The 19,443-nt window shown below is 50.8% G+C and overlaps 7 protein-coding genes across 7 annotated transcripts; 3 read left to right on the forward strand and 4 right to left on the reverse strand.

The window, feature by feature from the left end:
- The first annotated feature begins 167 nt into the window (after window positions 1-167).
- Window positions 168-3,154, forward strand: M438DRAFT_202510 (uncharacterized protein). Its single transcript, XM_029899346.1, has one exon. It carries the CDS (start codon window positions 641-643, stop codon window positions 2,864-2,866), a length of 2,226 nt encoding a protein of 741 aa, XP_029761035.1. The 5' UTR covers window positions 168-640; the 3' UTR covers window positions 2,867-3,154.
- A 167-nt stretch (window positions 3,155-3,321) lies between these two features.
- Window positions 3,322-4,290, reverse strand: M438DRAFT_272571 (uncharacterized protein; the record flags this gene model as incomplete). The annotated part of the gene is made up of 2 exons (XM_029900574.1): window positions 3,322-4,080; window positions 4,141-4,290. The coding sequence occupies 2 exons, from the start codon at window positions 4,288-4,290 to the stop codon at window positions 3,322-3,324; spliced, it is 909 nt and encodes a 302-aa protein (XP_029761036.1).
- A 2,026-nt stretch (window positions 4,291-6,316) lies between these two features.
- M438DRAFT_334702 (uncharacterized protein) lies at window positions 6,317-12,178 on the forward strand (the record flags this gene model as incomplete). Its single annotated transcript, XM_029903738.1, has 2 exons — window positions 6,317-6,859; window positions 6,911-12,178. The coding sequence occupies 2 exons, from the start codon at window positions 6,317-6,319 to the stop codon at window positions 12,176-12,178; spliced, it is 5,811 nt and encodes a 1,936-aa protein (XP_029761037.1).
- Window positions 12,179-12,413: 235 nt separating this feature from the next.
- M438DRAFT_334703 (putative splicing factor 3a subunit 2) lies at window positions 12,414-13,166 on the reverse strand (the record flags this gene model as incomplete). The annotated part of the gene is made up of 2 exons (XM_029903739.1): window positions 12,414-13,103; window positions 13,155-13,166. The coding sequence occupies 2 exons, from the start codon at window positions 13,164-13,166 to the stop codon at window positions 12,414-12,416; spliced, it is 702 nt and encodes a 233-aa protein (XP_029761038.1).
- Window positions 13,167-13,989: 823 nt separating this feature from the next.
- Window positions 13,990-14,595, forward strand: M438DRAFT_317762 (DUF1768-domain-containing protein; the record flags this gene model as incomplete). The annotated part of the gene is made up of 2 exons (XM_029902760.1): window positions 13,990-14,153; window positions 14,226-14,595. Coding segments are annotated over 2 exons (534 nt in total), but the record flags the coding sequence as incomplete, so codon positions are not given.
- Window positions 14,596-15,854: 1,259 nt separating this feature from the next.
- M438DRAFT_334705 (uncharacterized protein) lies at window positions 15,855-16,838 on the reverse strand (the record flags this gene model as incomplete). The annotated part of the gene is made up of 2 exons (XM_029903740.1): window positions 15,855-16,747; window positions 16,802-16,838. The coding sequence occupies 2 exons, from the start codon at window positions 16,836-16,838 to the stop codon at window positions 15,855-15,857; spliced, it is 930 nt and encodes a 309-aa protein (XP_029761040.1).
- A 418-nt stretch (window positions 16,839-17,256) lies between these two features.
- M438DRAFT_272295 (SET domain-containing protein) lies at window positions 17,257-19,084 on the reverse strand (the record flags this gene model as incomplete). Its single annotated transcript, XM_029900553.1, has 3 exons — window positions 17,257-18,276; window positions 18,324-18,632; window positions 18,734-19,084. 3 exons carry the CDS (start codon window positions 19,082-19,084, stop codon window positions 17,257-17,259), a joined length of 1,680 nt encoding a protein of 559 aa, XP_029761041.1.
- Between the last annotated feature and the right edge of the window lie 359 nt (window positions 19,085-19,443).

Raw genomic sequence — 19,443 nt, forward strand, 5'->3', positions numbered from 1 at the left:
CATGTAAGTCTTTTGACTTGCAACAAGCCATTCTGGCGCGTCTGACCAGATGCAGATGTTCCGAATTGAGTTCCCCGAACCGGGACATGAAAGCAGCTACTTCAAATTCGTCGACATGTGCAACGCCTATGTCGACAAGCACCAAGACGGTCCCGCAGACGCCATGAGCGATCCAAAGATCCTCCGCATGGCCGAGACTGGTGGAACAGCCAATGCCGAAGACGAACTCGAGAAGCTTCTGAGAGAAGACGATTCTGTTGACGGCGAACATCTCATTGATGTCAATGACGACAAATCCTCTGGACGCGACGAAGACGAAGACAAGGCTTTCTGGAACCCCAAAGACCCCAATACGAACATCGCTGTCGCTCTGCCTGGCCGTGTCCTGCAGGACATTGCTCAGGACACTGCGTGCTCATTGGACTTGAACGTCGAAAAGGCATGTGTCTTCATCACCAACGCAACTCAGAGCAAGATCCAGGCCGTCGTCAAGAAACTGGACAATGTCGAGAGAAACTGGGTAAGTCCTCATGCATTCCTTCCCTGGCGTAACCTCAACGTCTCTCGTTTGCCGTAATCTCCCAAAGCCATCTCGACTGACCGACTTGCTCAGCACCGCCTTAGAATCGACACTCACTTCATGCGAACGGAAAAAGAGTCTGATAGCAGGCTTCGGCTCCACCGCCTCCAACATTTGGGTGATGGCACATTGTTGCAGACCCTGGCTCCTTTGAAGATGAAAGACATGCTGCCCCGTCAACGTGTCGTTCGCCTGATGCGCCACAACGACAAAGGTGTTCTCGAAGTCTTCACTCAAAACCCCACCAAGGTTGCCCATGATGAAGGCTTGGTCCTTAGATGGACTTCCATCCAGCTTCCGCACTTTCTCCGAGAGGGCATGCATGAATCTCTGTTGGAACTGGATGAGAATCCCGTTGAAGTCTGGCTGAAAGACACTCATGATTATGTGCCTGAGGGAGAAGGAGACGACCTGATGGGCGGCGACACCGGAGCTACGAATTACAATGCGCTTCTGCCTGCAGCAGCACCATCTAGAAAGCAGGCAGAATATCCTGTGCAAGATCTCGGTTTTCCGGAAGAGACTGATTCTGAAAGCCGCTCAAACTCAAGCCTACTTATCGATTATGAGGGCCGCATGTTTGAAAGATCACAACAAGCAAACGCAGGTGCTATCCCACCTTCGCAACCTGTTTCTACACCGGCTCCTGATTCTGTCGATGGCAGAATCACCACTTCGTCGATCCTTGCCGAGCCACTGCAATCCTCCAATCCTTCCGGGATAAAGTTCACGGCCAAATTGCCTAAAGCATCATGGGACATTACTCCCGCTCTACCGGAGCCAGTCGAGTATTGCCCTAGTCCCCTTCCAGATTATGCTGGCGACTCCCACCTAGAGCCGTTTCCTTCTCTTGAATCACGGGGGCAACGACCAAGAGTGCAGCAGGTCCCTCCGGCACTTCGTCCATCTCCCGGTTTTACCCTCGTCAGGCCTCAGGGATTACCTCTCCCAGCTGACACGTCAGGACAGTACTCACAAGTGACCCAGGCTACGCCTGAGGAAGCTACTGATGTCGTAGAGACAATACAGCTTGAGGATGAAGTCTCGAGCCGGAGATACTTCCAGACCACAGCTCACCGAAAGCCCAAGCCCAAGTCGAAGGGTAAGAGTGGCGCAAGCTCAACGATCAAAGCACAGCTCGAGGTACCCGAGTGGGACCCCAGAGCAAATCAGCGAATTGATAAACCTTCGCAAAGTCGAGCAAGCGCACCTCAAGTATCGCAGGCACCCCAACCAAAGCCTCGCATCCTTCCCGACTGCAGCAATGATCTTTTGAAGATCTTGGACTCCGCTAGGGCCTTCAGGGGCCATCTAGACATGGAGGTCTCTATCGGTCGCATATTACTCGAGGGCTTGGTTGGACCCGAAGCAAAGGAGTTCGCTGAGGCCAAAGCAATGTCGTCTTACCGTATGGTTGAGGGTATCGAGAAGTACCTCCTCTCAGATACAAAGACATACCTGCACTTCGTGGAGAGACTTACTTCGGACACTGAGGAGGCGTGTCAGATCCCGGCTGCGCATCTCTTCAAACAGGACCCCACAGAGACAGAGGAAGATTCTTGGTATGAGTTTGACTGCGAGGACAAATACCACAACGACCTCATAGTCAAGGTGAAAGGTATGGGTAAGGCCGAGACCGTCTTCGCTTCTCTTACCATCGGCCAGGCGTTTTTTCATTATCCCAAGCGCAAATGGGACGCTCGCTTCGCTGTCGAAGGCCGCAGACAGTACACTCACCGAAAGGCAGTGTCAGATTTCGTGGAGCAGCTTTCCGCAAATGTTCGTGGTTCCAAGGACGACCAACTTGTTGATGTGCGCTTTCGTGTAAACAACGACTTGAAGATTCACACCGCTTACGCAAAAAAGCGTCTCTCGTTCACCTATCTTCAAAACGATCGTATCAAGCTACACATAACGGAAGTGCAGGAGCTGATCAGGGGCCGGATGAAGACTGACACCTCAATTCACCAAGTGGCCTCTGGAAAGAGATCTGAAATGGTTGAAGACCACCGCCTCTGGTTTGAAGCAAAGCTCTCCATCTCAGCCGAGTCTTTCTTCGAACAGAACCTGGAGACGAGCACAGGTGATGATGCTGCTTGGACAGCCAAGGAGGTGCTTGACGACAAGACGATGTGTGATGTCCAGAACATCATTGACAATGTGGTTACTCGTATGGACGGTGTTGGTGCGAAGAACAAGGGAAGACGTGGTGATGAGAAGGACATGCAAGAGCTGGAGGCATGGGAGTGCGAGGCAAAGCAGAAGGGTCATCCTGGCTGTTGGTGAAGAGTGTTCCTCAGGCAAATCCGAGTCCAGATGTACTATAGTTGTGCTGTGCTGAGTAGCACCGCATCTGTTGTCCCATTATGGCTTCTACAATCATGTCGGTTCCGATAGATAGATCCTGAATAAATCATGCCCATTGTTGTCGAGATACATTCCCTGTCAGAACTCCAGACAAGTCAAATATCCCTGTTAGAGCTCCTAGTGTCGTTTGACTCGTGGAGGCGGACCTGCATGGTTTGTTATTGGGCATGAGCATAAGCTTTGGATAGGAATGTTGCTGCAGGAGCACTGAACCGGACGATGGCCTCGCAAGGAGGGTTTGAGGAGAACAAATTATGTTATTGTATTTAGGGTATGGTACAGACTCAGCCTCGACGTAACTCAATTCTCATAAAGTTTTCAGGCCACCTCGACAGAAAGCCTCCAAAACCACCATGCCTTTTAATTTCCTCCTCTTACTCAAAGTAAACAGCATCAGGCTTGTGCACAGCAATCTTGCCCGAAGAGTCACTCTTCAGCACGATTCTGGGATCTTCCTCTGATGCCTTGACTTTCTTGCCATCCACCTCTTTTTCGGAGTAGGCGACTTCGACGACGGTGCCTTTGGTCCAGTTGCCTAGGGTCTTCCAGTAGACTTCTTGATCCTTCTCTGGCAGGCGGTCGGTGGAAGCGGGTTTGCCTGGTGGGTCTTTGGACTTGGAGTCGGAGGTGGATTGTTGATCCTTGCTGGGAGATTTTGTGTCCTTGGAGTCGTCCTTCTTTGCATCGGACTTTGATTTTGAGGGTGAAGATGTGTCCTTTGCGGCACCGTCATTTTGCTTTTGCTTCTTGGAAGGTGATGCAGACTGGGATGAGCGAGTGCGCTTGTCACCGGCCTGTGCCTCTTCCTCCTCTCCGTCTTCCTTCTTCTCCTCGGCCTTCTTCTTTGCGTAGCTTTCGTCCTCTTCCTCGTTGGCTTGCTTTCTGCTCTCCTTGGCCTTGTCGGTGTTTTCGACGTGTTGCTTGCCTTCTTTGCTCTCGGCTTGCTTCTTGTCGTCGGTTTCCTTCTTCTCTTGCTCGCTCATATTTTCCCAGGCCTTCTTGGGGAGGTAGCGTTGTTGTGTGCCGTCCTCGTTTTTGGCGTTGGCTGAGCCGTCCTTGGTTTGCCATTCCTCTTCACCCCATTTGGAGAGGTGCTCTTGGGACTCGTCTTGGTCTTTCTTGTCGGTTGTGTACTGTCACGATTGTCAGTAAAGTCAATCAAGGACGATGTAGTACTCAATTGGAAGTCTTACACCACCACCGCGCTTCTTGTACTCGGAAGCCATCATCTGAGCCTTGCGAGCTGACCATTGGCCTGGTGCACCGCCCTTGTCGCCTTGGTGAATCTCCTCCTTGACTTCATCGCGAAGCTCAGGGTCAGTGTACTTGTCCTTGGGAGGCATGTTTGCGACAATTGAAGGTATGAAAGTTCTAATCAGAAGTGTGGAAGTTCGCGAACGAGTTATATACAAGAAATGTTTGACAATTGGTGTTGCTCTGGTCAATGGCATGTTCTTTTACCTGGTTATATATGATGAAGGCATGGGACGCAAGGTTCGGTCAGCCCAGCCCATTGTTCAGTCGCGTCTATCGTCATCGATTTATTTGGAGCATCGATGCGAGGGTTTCGATATAGTGACATCATGCAGTTGGTTTTCGACCGTGATGGTTTTCTTGGGAGGAGGTTGGGTGGATCTGCGAAAGGGTCCCTGATCGATCTGACAGATCCTTGGCGATGGAAGCTTGGCTCGTGGCTTGAATGTGTTCCTTTCGATGTCTTTTGTTCTGTGTTGCCTTTTGTGTGATGAAGATGGATAATACATGCGCTAGAAGTATGAGCCTACACTGCAGTGTTCAAATCTTGGTCCAGTATGAATGGGTTTGTCGCATCCGAGCATAAATGGTGACAGGTGCGACCTCCCCGAGCGCTAAACTTCCTTACACGTGAGGCTGTAGAGATGCACAATGATTCTTGAAGTCAGTGCTAGGTACGAAGAAAGAGCTTTAGAGAGTCGCTTTCTGTGGACGAAGCTGTCCTACCAAAAAGTACCGTGCATTCGGACAGATTATTCGGTGTGTATCGCTGCAGCACGAGAGTTGATGTGACAAGATCCAGCACCGGGAAAGGGTTGCATTTAGTGGATGTGTTGAAGCGAATCAAGTGATTATCTTGTTAGCTGTCCAGGACCACGACGGCATGAGACATTTACCACGTTTGAGCATGAAGTATTTTAACATGGCTACTCATGGTTCAATGATGTATAGAATGGAAGAATTCAGCAAGAGGAACAGGTGTGCGTGGTGAGTAGGTTCACAGCCAGGGTTATACCCTCAGCAAAAAGTCATGGCCACGAAAATTCTCGGATTCCATGCCACCGACGTCCAGGTAACTTCAGTAGCACGCGTACCACGCATCCTGCCGCACCACCCGGTGATAGGGTGACATGGATACATGGCGCGGGACTACTTGCCTTCCGATGCCGCCTCGCGCCTCGGCGTATTCGACGGGGCAACCGAAAGCGTTGCTGCATAATCATGCGTCCAGCCTGCTGCAAGGTGCGGCTGTAGGTTACGAGATTTGCAGCGGTAAGTGATTTGCTGCAATTTCCATTGCGAAGCACGCAGTTGATGGGCTTGCAAACGGCGGACAGGATGTGCGGCACCAGCACATGCCTTGGAGCGGTACACAGGAGACCCTTGAATTCGTGATTGGGGTCGGTAAGCTGATCGATAGCGAGAAGAAGTACTGTTGAATGTCGCAAAGTGGGTGTCAGCGATTTCATGAGTTGAGCGAGCGAAGTCTTGTCAACTGTACAAGAACTACTACAGGAAAATACAGCTTGACGACTATTATTATCTGCTACGTAAGAGTGAAATGGCCGTATTCTGTAGCAAGTCACGAGTCACGAGATAGGGAGTTACGGAATAAAACAAAGGCTTAGCGGCCCAAAAGGGCCTAGCAGGACGGGAGGAGCGGGGCAGGGTGAATGAGGTGAATGGTTGGTCATTATCACTCGACCTCGTTGTCCACGCCATTGCCATTCCCAACTTGCAGCAGCGTCCAAAACAATTTCACTGTGCCGTACACATTCGTCGCCTCGATCAATCGCCCTCGTCGGCCATATACGCCATCGTCGACCAATCGATTTGCAGCCAAGGATTCCTCTTCTGGCCGCCTTCAATTCGCACTTGCTCTTCGCAGCTCTCACTTCAGCCGCCGAATATTGTGAACCTTCTCTTATCGACCCGATAGCGACTTTCAGCTGGTGGAAGAGCCACCAAAAAGCGCAAGAGCCCCCATCTTGACCCTGGTCACGATGGTCATGGTCGAATCGCACATCTAGCGAAGCCTCAACTGGGCTGCCCTGGCGGGCAGGTGCTCTGCAACGATTCAATTCAATTCACTACACACACACATACAGCGACATCATGGCCGATTCGCCAAACCCTGCAATGCTGGCTCCCCCGGCCGTCATGGCTTTGAAAGAGGAGGCCGTTGGAACAAAGGACACTGGGTACAGAGGTACAATGGAGAGAACAGTCAGCATGGACATCAGAGAGGAACGCGAAGACCTCAAGAGAGCCGCCGAACAGTCTCTCAACGCCATCATGGATCTGAATCTGGATGGATCCATTCGCTGGGCAAGTCCCTCATGGAAGGAACTCAGCGGAGTCGAGCCCGAATCGATGGTCGGCAAGACCATGTCTGAAATCATTGTCGACCACAAGAATATTTTCACTGACGCAATTGCCCTTATGCGCAAGGATGACACAAAGAGTCGTATCATCCGCTTCGCAATTGCATACCAACTACCCGTTGGAGGAAGTCCGGAAGTCACCATCGAGAGCCCCCACGCCGAACCTGTAGCTCTCAACTTCTGCTCTGAAGACCAAGACAATCACGAGCATCTTGTGAACCTTGAAGCCCAAGGTATAATGGTATACGAGAGAGCCACCGGAGAAGAGAGTCATGTATGAGCCGAAGCCCACGAACATACAAGAGCATCACTGACTATATCGCAGACGATGTGGATGGTCAAGCCTGCAATCCATCGTGAGATAACCATAGACCTCCCTGACGTTCTTGCTGAATCTCTGGGAATCGGTGCTCACGTTTTGGCGCAGTACTTAACCCATTTGGCCGAGATCGGCAGTGACGACCCAGCTGATCACCCTCCCCCGCCTCCAGTACTGTGCCGCATTTGCGAACGTCAGATCACCCCCTGGTGGTTTGAGAAGCACACCGAGTTATGCATGCAGGAGCACAAGGCTGAGATGGATGTGCAGATCTCCCAAGAGAACCTGACCGAGCACCGTGCTGCCATTGTCAAGGTTTTAGATGCTTTGGAAGCCCAGACACGCCATTCTCGCCCTGGAGCAAACGATTCAGGCTCTCCATTACCCACTCCACTATGCGATTACAAAGGACATCCCATTGGTCCTGCTTCCCAGCCTTCTTCTGGCCCATCATCTGGCCGTGCATCACCAGCTGGTCCTCAACTCAAGCCCAGGAGCTCTTCTAGATCAGGCTTGAATCATCAACGAGCTCGCTCCTTTGCTGTTCGGCGTCCATTGGCTCGGATCGTTGAGCTAGTTCTGGATCTCTGCGATACTGCTCTAGAGATCAGTCCGCCAGCCGTCAAAGACAATTCTCAGGATGGCGAGATCAGAACCCAGTCTCCTCAATCTGAAGGTAGAATATCACAGGTGTTGCAATGGCAACCTCCAAACACCAGTACCGTGGACAACGAGCATGGCCTTGCACTACTTGCCGAAGATACTTCAGGCTTCTGCAAAGCCAAAGTCGAAGCCATCTTCCGCCATCGACGTATCCTGGAATACTCCGAACGCCTCCGCATTGAGTTCCACATTTTGGTACAAGAATGCATTGATGAGGCTTTGGCTAAAGCTACGCGTATTGCCAATGGAGAGATTAGTGACTCAAGCGAATCCTCCTCCACTGATGCGGAGATCGAGGAGGAAGATGATCTTGAGGATCAAGACAAATTCAGCAATATTGGAGATGCCATGTCTGACATAGACGGACCAATGCCGCGCTTGCCCGAAGGCATGCAGGAGGACTTTACGATCAACCCGTATGGATCACCCCTCGCACCATCACCCATGACTATGGCATTGAGAAATATTCCAGAAGCCTCCTCATACCGACGAGCTTCATCAACAGGAGGATCCTCGCGTTCGAACAGCCCCCACGGTGCGAGAACACCACGCTCCTATGGTAGTGCACTCAGTACTTTGATTCACCAGAAAAGGGCATCGATGCTAGCTCCGGAAAGCGACGCAGGCGCAGAGAGCGATAGCAGCGTTCGTTCCTCACTGGCATCTATGCCTGTACGGACGGACTCGCCAGCTCCCGAGCTAAGCCTCAGCCGGGTCACTAGTACGCGTGAACACAAACGAAGGAGTCTTGTGCTTCCCAGCTTGGCCAACACGAGCAGACAGCAGTCGCCAACCCGAAGCATTGCACCTTCTTCGCCTTTACGAGTAGCAAAGCCACGGGTACCAAGTGGCGGAGAGCCTGTTCCCTCACCACTTACCTCTCCGATACTCTCACATGATCATCATTTCACATCTCCGATCATCCGAGCTCAGTCACTACACCACCACCATCATCGCCGTCAATCTTCTGCGACTCAGTACTCAGAATCATATCGACCTCCGTCTTCGCCAAGATTGAGTGCTGTAAACAGCAACCCGCAGCCCCGGGCGGTGCAGACATCCATCAAGGATTTCGAGATCATCAAGCCTATCAGCAAAGGTGCTTTTGGCAGTGTCTATCTGGCCAAGAAGAAGGTCACAGGAGACTATTACGCCATCAAAGTGCTTAAAAAGGCCGACATGGTTGCCAAGAACCAAGTCACCAATGTCAAAGCCGAAAGAGCAATCATGATGTGGCAGGGTGAGAGTGACTTCGTCGCGAAACTCTACTGGACTTTTGCCAGCAAAGACTACTTGTACCTCGTCATGGAGTATCTAAATGGAGGCGATTGTGCTTCATTGGTCAAGACCTTGGGCGGATTGCCTGAGGACTGGGCAAAGAAGTACCTGGCGGAAGTTGTTTTGGGAGTTCAACACTTACACGACAGGCAGATTGTGCATCGTGACTTGAAGCCAGACAACCTGCTCATCGATCAGAAAGGCCACTTGAAGCTGACCGACTTTGGCCTCTCCAGAATGGGACTGATCGGTCGCCAAAAGAGAATGCAAAACAGCAAGTCCAGCGATGCACCCGATCTGCTCAAGCTGGGAAAGCGCGCGCCATCAATCGCATCATCTCGCTCTACCTCATTCGACTTCAATGGTAGCCAGTCTCCAGCACCGACTCCAGGCCTGACTCCTGCCTTGGCCGGAGAGCTTGGTCAGCCATCTTACTTCAGCTTGACAAAAGGTGATTCTCGTGAGCCTTCGAGGCGAACGTCTGGTCATCGTAGCGACAGCGGGGAAAGCGATGCCCTGGCCAATATGTTCCGTCGCTTTTCTATCGTTGATGAACCTTCTAGCTATCAAAGACGAACCCCGATCGAAGAGGAAACCGCTAGCGAGGGAGAGTCACCAGAACCTTATGCATTGCAACCTGTTATGAGCCATATGAGTGGTCTAGGCACTCCTCCTGGACAATCCGGCATGCTGCCCCCACCGATGGCTTTGTTTGACCCAGACGACAGCTCGCGAAGATTTGTCGGTACACCAGACTACCTCGCACCGGAGACTATCAACGGCAGTGGACAAGACGAGATGAGTGATTGGTGGTCCTTGGGCTGTATCCTCTTCGAGTGCCTGTACGGCTACCCGCCTTTCCATGCCGACTCTCCCGAGCAGGTATTCCAGAATATCTTGGATCGCAACATTCACTGGCCTGATGATGAGGATTGTCCCGTGACTCCAGAAGCCAAGGATCTTATGAACAGACTCATGTGCTTGGACCCTAAGGATAGATTGGGGTCCAACAATGACGAGAAGTTCGCCAATGGTGGAGACGAGATCAGAGCACACCCATGGTTTGCGGACGTTGAGTGGGACACGCTTCGGGAAGAGGAGGCGTCTTTCATCCCCGCACCAGCAAACCCGGAAGACACTGAATACTTCGACTCCAGAGGAGCGACGTTGCAGAATTTTAGAGCCGAGTTTGAGGATCAAGTTTCATCACCAGCTAACACGCCTGGTGCTGACTATCCTGAACGGCCACACGATGCCTTGTCCAGGGTTAGAAACCAGGTCAACTCGATCAAACGAGGACTCATGCCGCTACACATACCTCCCCACGTTAGAGACGGTCGCAGCCGAAGACTCAGCGAGCCAGTTGCCGCGGATGACTTCGGAAATTTCCAGTTCAAGAACCTCCCCGTCCTGGAAAAAGCGAACAAAGATGTTATCCAGAAGCTACGTGCCGAGGCAATGCAAGCTCAGAGCAAGATTGCTCAAGGTCTCATATCTCCCTCGCCGGTTGTCGTCTCGCCCTCTGCTTCTGTGGAATCAAGTCCAGTAGGACCCGCACCGTTGAAGCGCACGCTATCATCGAACAAGGGGAACAATAGACCCGCTTCACCTTCGCTATTGAGCAAGACCAATTCATCACCAAGCAGAGGTTCCCAACCCTCGTCACCATTGCTGGTATCCTTTAGTGCGGGTGGCCACCATGAACGGAGGAAAACTTCAACATCTTCATCGTTGGCTCAGCAAATCAGCAGTCTGCAAACGAGCAGTAATCTACTGGATGCTCCTAACTTACCAGCCGGTTTCAAATCCTTGTCTGCAGCTTCGTCTCCCATCAAAATACCGAAGAGCCTGAATGGCCAACAAAGCTACATGCCAGAGAAGTCTTCTCTGCCAAACGGAAGACGTAGCAGCATCTCGTCTCCGCGACAACGCTCACACACGATAGGATCTCAAGATGATGACATGCCTCCTGGACCGCTCTCTCAGCACAAGCGGAGAAGTATGGCATTCGATGCCTCGCCATCCTCTTCGGACAATGAAGATCAACGGGCAAAGGCTTTATTGCGAGTACAGCGCAGGAGACAGAGCACGCGCAGACTTTCTCAAATCACTTTGGCCGAAGGACCTGCGTTCCGACCACTAGACGTCCTGATCTGTGAGGATCACCCCGTGTCACGACTCGTGATGGAGCGGCTCCTTGAAAAGCTCCGCTGCCGCACCATTTCGGTACAGGATGGTTCTGAAGCGATGCGTTATGCTATGAGTGAAGTCAAGTTCGACATCATCATGATGGAGTTCAAGTTACCACAAATCAATGGAGCAGACGTAGCACGCATGATCCGAGACACAAAGAACGCAAACTCGCATACACCAATTGTTGCGGTGACTGGGTATCTCAAGGATTTGCAAGCACCGCACTACTTTGATGCACTGATCGAGAAGCCTCCCGACACAGCCAAGCTGACCGAAGTCATGAGTCGACTGTGCCAATGGAAGCCTCCTCCGCCAGGATGGACACCGGCTCAGCTACCCTTGATGCCGTCCTCGAGTCTGCGCAGAGAGTCGCCTCTGACCGAAGAAAGCCCGACCACAAGTTCGATATCTGGTTATGGCATGCTCAGCAACAGCTTCCGGGGATCAAGCAGAGAAGACTCGATAGGATCAAGTTCAATACCCGAAACGGACAGTCCATACGACTCAATACCTGTCATTATCAGCAGACATACCAATGATTGGCAAGAAGCAGATCTTGAACGCCAATTTGGCGGACTAGGTATAAGCCCAGAGGAAGTGGTGCATGCAAGAACGAAACCATCGCCAGAAATTAGGATGCCGGCGTTGACAGAACAGACCTCTGCGCCAGCTAAACTAGAGAGCGGGCGTGAGGTGTCGCCACGGAAACAACCATCGTCAGAGTCGATAGAGGCGAGGAAGAAGTCCATCGAAATGGGAAGGCACGAGTGTGCCGAATCTGGAGATGACGAAGACGAAGAGCTGGGCAACGCTCAGATCAGAGCACGATCGCCCAAGTCTAAGACACGAGGAGCATCAAAGCTAGGAACTGAGATGTTGCGCACAAACAGCCAGGGGAGCGTGGTGTCGAACGAGGAGGTCATGGCGACGCAGAACCTCAAAGCGACAGCATCACTTACAGGAAACGAGGAAGCGGCGATTGAAGAGGAGGGAGCCACATTGACTCCGCCAGAATTTTTCGTGCCGCGAGGTGGTCACAACGTTGTCGACAAGGACAGGACGCCACGGCCGCATTACACGAGCGACCCCGATCCTGATCCGACGCCTCGGGCATCCACATCGCCGACGCGGAAAGAATGATTGCTAGGAAGGGAAATAGGGGAGGCAACACGATGTCATTGTTTTGGGGAGGGATTCTTTTTATTTCTTTTCTTGTTCCTTTTTTGTGCTGTTTCTCATGATGATACAAGTTTTCCAGCTCAGCCAGTCGTAATACCCCCTTTACGCGTGATATCCCTTCTTTCGATCTCTCCAATACGCCCAAACTCCATCGCTATGTGAAATGATCAATTGTGTGATTTGTGGCATGAATGCATTAGCGTCTGGGAGCTAGACCAGGGACGCCGCTGTATCTCTCCTCTCTCTCGGTCTTGAAAGTGACTTGGACCCAGAACTCCTTGTTGTCCTCGTCAAACCAAGTCCAGTACTTGCCCTCTGAACGATCGATCTCACGAGCCTGGAGCTTGAAAGAACATGTCTCGTAGGGTTCCGCAGCGACCAACAGGTACTGGAACTGCTTGTCGGGGTCTTCCACCTTTTGCTCAAAGGCCGACATGAATCTGACTCTGGGCTGGACATCTTGCGAGATCTCCGGGTACTGCAGCTGAAACAGCAAACCCAACTGCCTCGTCAAGGGATCCCTGGTCTTTGTGATTTTGTACCCCGGTCTACCAATCTTGACAACATTCCTCTTGACCTGCACCTGACTCAACCCACTCAAATTCTGATCTCTATCTTTACCCAACTGCGCTTCTCTGGCCGCACGTCTGGCCAAGTTTGTCTGATGCTTGCGTCCTTGGGTATGTGCGAGATAGGAGCCGTCGTTTTGGTGTACGGTCAAACAGAGTCGACATTCGAAGCTGCCGACGTGGTTTTTGAAAATGTAGGGGTCTTTGTCCAGGTCGATGGTTTCGAGGGCGAGTTTGCGGAGACGTTCGCGACGGTCGGCGTTTGTTGCGCTGGCTGAGGCGACACCACCGCCTCCGAATTTGGAGCCTGCGCGGTTCTGGGAGGTATGTTAGTGGTGGTTTTAAGGGTGGAAGGGATGGCGACGTACTTGGTAGTCCATGGTTTGTGGCTGCGAGATGCAGATGTGGGTGTAGCGCTATGTGTGTCGCGGTGTCGGAAGGATTGTTTGAGCAGAGAGACCGAATCGCTGCAGTGATACGTCTAGATGAGGAGTCGAGTGGTACGCGATTCGAGAAGGTTGATGTATGATATACGAGAGCGCGAAAACGATGGATGAATCTCGAGCTACATCTTCAGGACGGTGCACGGGCCACAATACCATTGCGACTTCCTCCACACGCTGCTCACTGCATCTGTGCCCGTCACACAACATAAATCATAATCAGTCTCAGCGCTCGTCATCGCTCAGTTGTCGGATTCTGTCATCATACTCGTCGAGGGAGGTAATTATCCTGTAAAAATGCATTGCATATTTGACGGCCCGGCCATGCCATGCCTCTGTGGAGTGAGCGTGAAGTACCCATCGACGCAATCAAAATCTTACATGTGAAGATCATATAACCTACTGGAAATGATGAGAGTTGTTCCCGTGTGCGACCATTGGCATGCACTCCTTCCTTCCTTCCTTCCGTCCGTTCATCCGTACTCTTACCTCAGCTCAAGTTGTTCCTTGTTTGCTACCACACCTCAAAAGCAGTGAAGTGCTCAGGCTCTTCTACTCAAGTAACACCCATTGGTTTTTTTGCTTACGTATCTATCAATTCCACTTTCATCTACCCGATCCCACGACTATAACTTCCTCCTCCGCTCACGACTACCTTCCCTTCGCAGCTCAACCGACATCAGCTCAACCTACGTTCCCAGCGAACGAACGCATCCAGCTACGCCATCTTACCACAGAGTAGCATCGTTGAGTCGGTATCATGGCACCCTCCAAACAGAACCATGTTGCCAACGACGATGAGCCAGTCTTCTTCCACGGCGACAAGGCACGTCCTTATGGAATCTTCTCGCAATGGCACAAGTGCGACTTTACCGATCCCAAGTATCCGGACGTGACGTTCGACTGCGCAGAGCAATACATGATGTAAGTAAAAAGTCCGTACGACACAATAAAAGCCACGGGATGGTGTTTGACTCAAGTGCTAACTGGTTCCAGGTACGGCAAAGCCCAGGTGTTCGACAGCCCTCATATCGCGGCCAAGATCTTGAGCGCAACTTCTCCAAAGACTCAGAAGGATATAGGCCGTGAGATCGAGGGATTCTCTGATGCCGTCTGGAACCCAGCTCGACTCGGCGTCGTGAAGCGTGGCAGCTACCTCAAGTTCTCCCAAAACGAGAAGCTCAAGAAGGTGCTGCTCGAGACTGGAGACAGAGATCTGGTTGAGGCTTCTCCCAAAGACCGCATCTGGGGGATTGGCTACAGTGCAGCAGCAGCAAAGAGGACATCAAGAGATAGATGGGGTCAGAATCTCCTCGGTATTGCCTTGATGTATGCAAGAAGGAAGATCAGAGCCGAAGAGGCAGAAGAAGAGCAGGATGAAGAAGAAGATATCCAGCCTGATACCATCAAGGAGTCTATCGAGCAGACCGCTGACGAAGAAGCTGAAGATCGCTCTGAAAGCCCTCCTGCCATCAAAAAGCCTACAAACAAAAAGCGCAAGCGCAACTCCTCCACAGCCGAGGAAGTCGAGGATAAACCAAAGCCCAAGAAGGCAGTCCTGAAGAAGACTACTGCCAAGAGGCTCAAACCTTCGCCCTTGCCGGAAACCCTCGACAGTGACGACGAAGACGGCAAGCACAACTCCATCACAGATGACGAAGCCCCAGAGCCACCGAAGCAAAAGAAGACCGCTCCAAAGAAGACAGCCCCGAAGAAGAAGCTCGTCAAGAAGGTCCCGTCTCCACCTTTGCCAGAAAAGGCTCCAGAGTCCGACGACGAAGACGAAGACAACGTAAACAAAGGACTGAACCAAGTCCTAAACATGGCCAAAGGTCTCAAAGCCCAGACCAGCAACGACAACGACGACGAAGAGGAAGAAAGCCCTGCCGTCAAGAAGAAGGCTCAGAAGAAAGCCAACGACGACTTGCTCGAAATGCTTACCAAGAAGGCTATGGAAGACTCGATTATCAACGGTAAATACTAGTCATTCTAGTCGCCTGTTCATGAGGCAACGACGAAATGATGCAATAATAACGAATTCACGACACACGACTTTTGCTTTTTATCATATCTTCAAGCTCTTTCAGCTCTGCATCATGGCAAACTCACCTGCAGGAGCTAACTCATGGAAATCACAGGTCATTGAAAATACTTCCATATCACGAGAATAGCAGAAGTGCTACGAAGGAAGAAGCTAGTTTAATTGCCTCAATCGATGGGGCACATATGTTCACTATTCTTCCAGATGTTCCGAAATTCAATTTTGCTTCTTGTTTTCTATGCATTGTTGGCAAACAACTTCCACGCAACGAAATGCACGATACTTTGACCATGAGCAAGTTGTCCACAGGAGGCAACTACTTGGCGAATATTTGAAGTTGTCTTTTTGGACCAAGCTTTGATGTGGAAAATGATTGTGCATTTTTAGAGCTACCCAAGTGACGACGTTCCGCAAGTGTGAAGTGAGTGATATTGGGAGGGCTATGAGCAAAAGCTATGGAGAAGTAAATGAGAGTCACGCATGTTCCATCTCTCCCCCGCGCATTCTCGATACTGCCAACCTCGTTTAGAAAGGAGAGCGCCCTCGTAAGCTGTATGCTCTGACGAAGTCCCGTTTTGGCTGCCTCACAAACCACGGTAGACCCCTCTGATCTCAATTGTGACACCATTTCCACTTTTGCCCATACAACGTCTTAGTGTGTTTCTGATGCGGTATGTAGGATCTTCTGTGTCCTGATCCTCCTTCAACCACTTCTCCAGTCGGGTGTTGAAAGCCTGTGAGTCTTTTGCAGAATCGAGTGCTGCAAAAGCCTGGCGGTTTATGCCATCTAGTAGCGCTTGCAGATCTGTGTTGAGCCTGAAATTAGACGGAGGTCGAGAGTAGTAGTTGATGGAGTCAGCACACTGTAGCTGCCATCGTGGAGACACAATCTCGATCTTCTTCTCAGACTTGCACTTTTCGCTCTGATACCCTTCGTACAGTATTAAGCCTAATTCGGTGAAGGCTGACCAGTTGAGTCCCTTGGTTGTCAGATGGTGGAGTCTGAAGGTCACTCTCACAGTGCTTAGGTTGCATGGAAGCCGCTCTTGGAGTCGTCGCAGTGTCAAGACATCGGCAACGCTCTTGCTACCTTTCAGTCTCATATCGATCATTGCGTAGAACTGAGAAGTCGAGTAGAAGTAGGGAAGTAGAGAGAGACGAAGTGATGAGCATGTGAACAGTAGTGGATGTTGGAGGGCGACGAGAGCTCTACGAATGCCTGTTTGATTTTCGCGCAGGAGAGGGTAGCCCGCATACGGGTATGAAGGATCGGGAATGAGGCAGTCGAGGATCATGAAGAGGAGTTCCAAGGGTAGATCGGTAAGGAGGATCTTCGGTGGTGATTTGGGTGTTTCTTCATCATGCTGCTGAACGATGTCGACAGCATTGGTGTTGTCAATATCATTGGTGTTGTCAATATCATTGGTGTTGTCGACAGGAGTGATTTCGCCAGCGGTCTTGGCTTGTGACTTTGCAACTGAAAACAAATTAACAAGATGTACTGGCTGCAGATGAGAAGGCCAAGACACACTTGGAGCAGCCTTGGCTTTGGCCTTGCGCTTTGCCATGATGAACGGCGTGAAGGAAGATGATGGTGGATAAGAGCAGTAGTAGTGAGAGTGGATAGAGAGGCGTAAGTGTTGTGAAGAAGAATGTTGGCGCAATGGTTGACGTGATAGCGGTTCTGGTATTGGGGTTTGTAATATGCAGAAGAGGATGAGAGGAATGTAGACGATGGTGAAAGTCGAGTATGGAGTGTAGTATGAAGTGCGAAGGAGGAGTTGGTGGCAAGTGAGACGGAGACGCAAAGTTGTTTGGACTGAAGAGGAGGTCGCGGCTTCCTCGTGAGTATTGTCAACGGTAGCACGTGGAAGCTGGAAGCTCGTGGACTGGCACTTTCCAAACAGGAAGCTGTTCAACACTGTTTCTCAATCCAAATTTGGCATCATCGAAGATGAATGAACGCTCTTCCCACCTTCCTTGCAACTAATACTGCAAGAAATAAGCCCACTTTTCAAACTCCTTCCACATTTTCAGTGGATCCTGTTCAATTTGATGTAGATTGTCCATGCCAATCCCATCTCTGACCTGTTGAGTAATTGCGTGCACCATGAACGTCATGTTACTTCCTGATCCGTGACTTTTAAGCACATCCTGGCTCAACTTCTTCAGAATTCTCCAGATGGGGACCACGAAGTCGAAGCCTCTTTCGAAGAGCTCTTCTACACCTGGATCTACAGCTTGAGTAGGATCGTTGGGCGAGGAATAAGCCATTACTAGAGTCTTTGCTAGACCCCAGGTGTGGACCACTCTGACAGGATGGAAGTCTTGTGGGTACAGGACAGGGTCGATGAGAAAGTATGTTTTGGCCATCTGAAAAAGCGCAAGGCCAACTCGACCTTCGTCTAGCATATGCGAGGAGATGTCCACGCGTGAGTTTGCATATGGTTGTCTAGTGATTGGCCACATCCCGGTTTGATGACAGGTGCGCATGACAGTCTCAAGAGCTGGAATGGCAAGCGCGCTGTTCGTGTAGCTTCGTGCTTTTTCGTAGTCTTGATAGGCCTTGCCTTGTATGACGGACAAGTTCCATTCAGCTTGGCCTTCACCAACATAATTCGCAGGGTCTTTGGAGAACTTTTCAACACGGTCCATGGGCTTAGCAAGAGTGGACCATTTGTCGGCGAGATTTTCTGGCGGCTGTGCCCATTGGTCTTCTCTTTGATCAGAGCCAAGTCGGCATTTCGAGCATTCGCACTTGAAGCAGTATCGCAATTGCAATTGAGCTCGTCGGCGATAGAAGGACTCGGTGTGATCGATGTAGGAGATGAAAACCTCCTCGCCTTTCTTGATAGGTGCTAAAGAGCGCATCATAAGTCTGGGGACATCGAAGAGGACACTTGCGTTTGGCTCGCAGGAATGGTTCGCTGAGCATGCTATCGGATCTAGAGCAATACCCAAAGGATCCAACGTAGGTGTAGTGAGTGTCAACGAGTTGCGGAGGATCTGATTGTTTTAGCGTGTGGTTTTCATTGACTCGACGACAAACGTACCTTTCCAACAAATTCCTGTATCTCAGAAGCACTCGAGTTGTCAGGGCTGATGCGTGCAAAAAGATCTCTTGCCGAGGCCACTGTCACTTTGTATTGCTCAAGTGCTTGGAGTTGCTTGATTGTCGATGCACTATGAGCTTGGAGTCGGCGTATACCTACCTTTTCTTCCTCGGATACAGCGTCGCTCTTCATGAGGCATGCCAACTGCAGTGCCGCTCGTACAGAGCTGGGAAGGGGTGGAAGATTCGGGTCCTTCAAGAGCTTGCATTCGTGTTTGTGATATCTTGTCCAAGCCTGCTTCTGGCAAGTCTACATGGGAGGCGATTTGCATGAGCATGACTCTTAGGACGCAAGAAAAGGAAATCCTACGGCTCTGGACTGGGAGAAACATAAAGAACATAAAAACATACTTTACTGCAATATTTCACCTTCTTACAGCCGGTGCAAGCCTTGACACCAGGATTGCCTCCCTCATTTTCACAACCATGACATCCAGGCTCCTTATTGCCCTGCGTGGCGTGTACAGCACATCCTTTGGCGGCCTTATATGCCCACATGAAACAGTTTTGGCAACTATCCTGCAGACGCGGCAAATCTAGTTCACCGATCAAGGGACGCGCTTTGAGTAGGACCGTAGAGCCAGCTGGTATGTCCTTGGTCGCGAAAAGTCCATTACCCGCAGTTGGGGATGGGCGGACTTCGACATTGCATTCTGGTGTTGGCGGCGTCAAGGTGAATGGCAATGCTGCTTGGGATGTCATTTTGGCTGATATGCAGACGGGCGGAGAATGATCAGAGCACTGGTAAGTGGTTGTATACTCGAGTACAGATGTCAAGAAAGTCGAAGAGAACGTGGAACTCAAAGCTTGGTGAATTCGCGCGTCTGTTACGTCATTGCCTATATGGCTGTAAAATGTTTGAGCGGTATAATCAAGATGGGGAATATCATTTCTAATTGACTACTCAAGAGAGCAGTCTAACCATGATTGTGAGAAGACTCGCTCTGGATATCCTGCGATGAAAATAGAAGAGAAAAGTAACGAAACCCATGAAAGGTAGATAAGAAAGAATAGACAACATTTGTAACAAAGGACAACAAAAGAAGTCCAGCAGCACGCTC

Source organism: Aureobasidium pullulans (genome assembly GCF_000721785.1).
Source record: "Aureobasidium pullulans EXF-150 unplaced genomic scaffold scaffold_8, whole genome shotgun sequence".
Classification (NCBI taxonomy): Eukaryota; Fungi; Ascomycota; class Dothideomycetes; order Dothideales; family Saccotheciaceae; genus Aureobasidium; species Aureobasidium pullulans.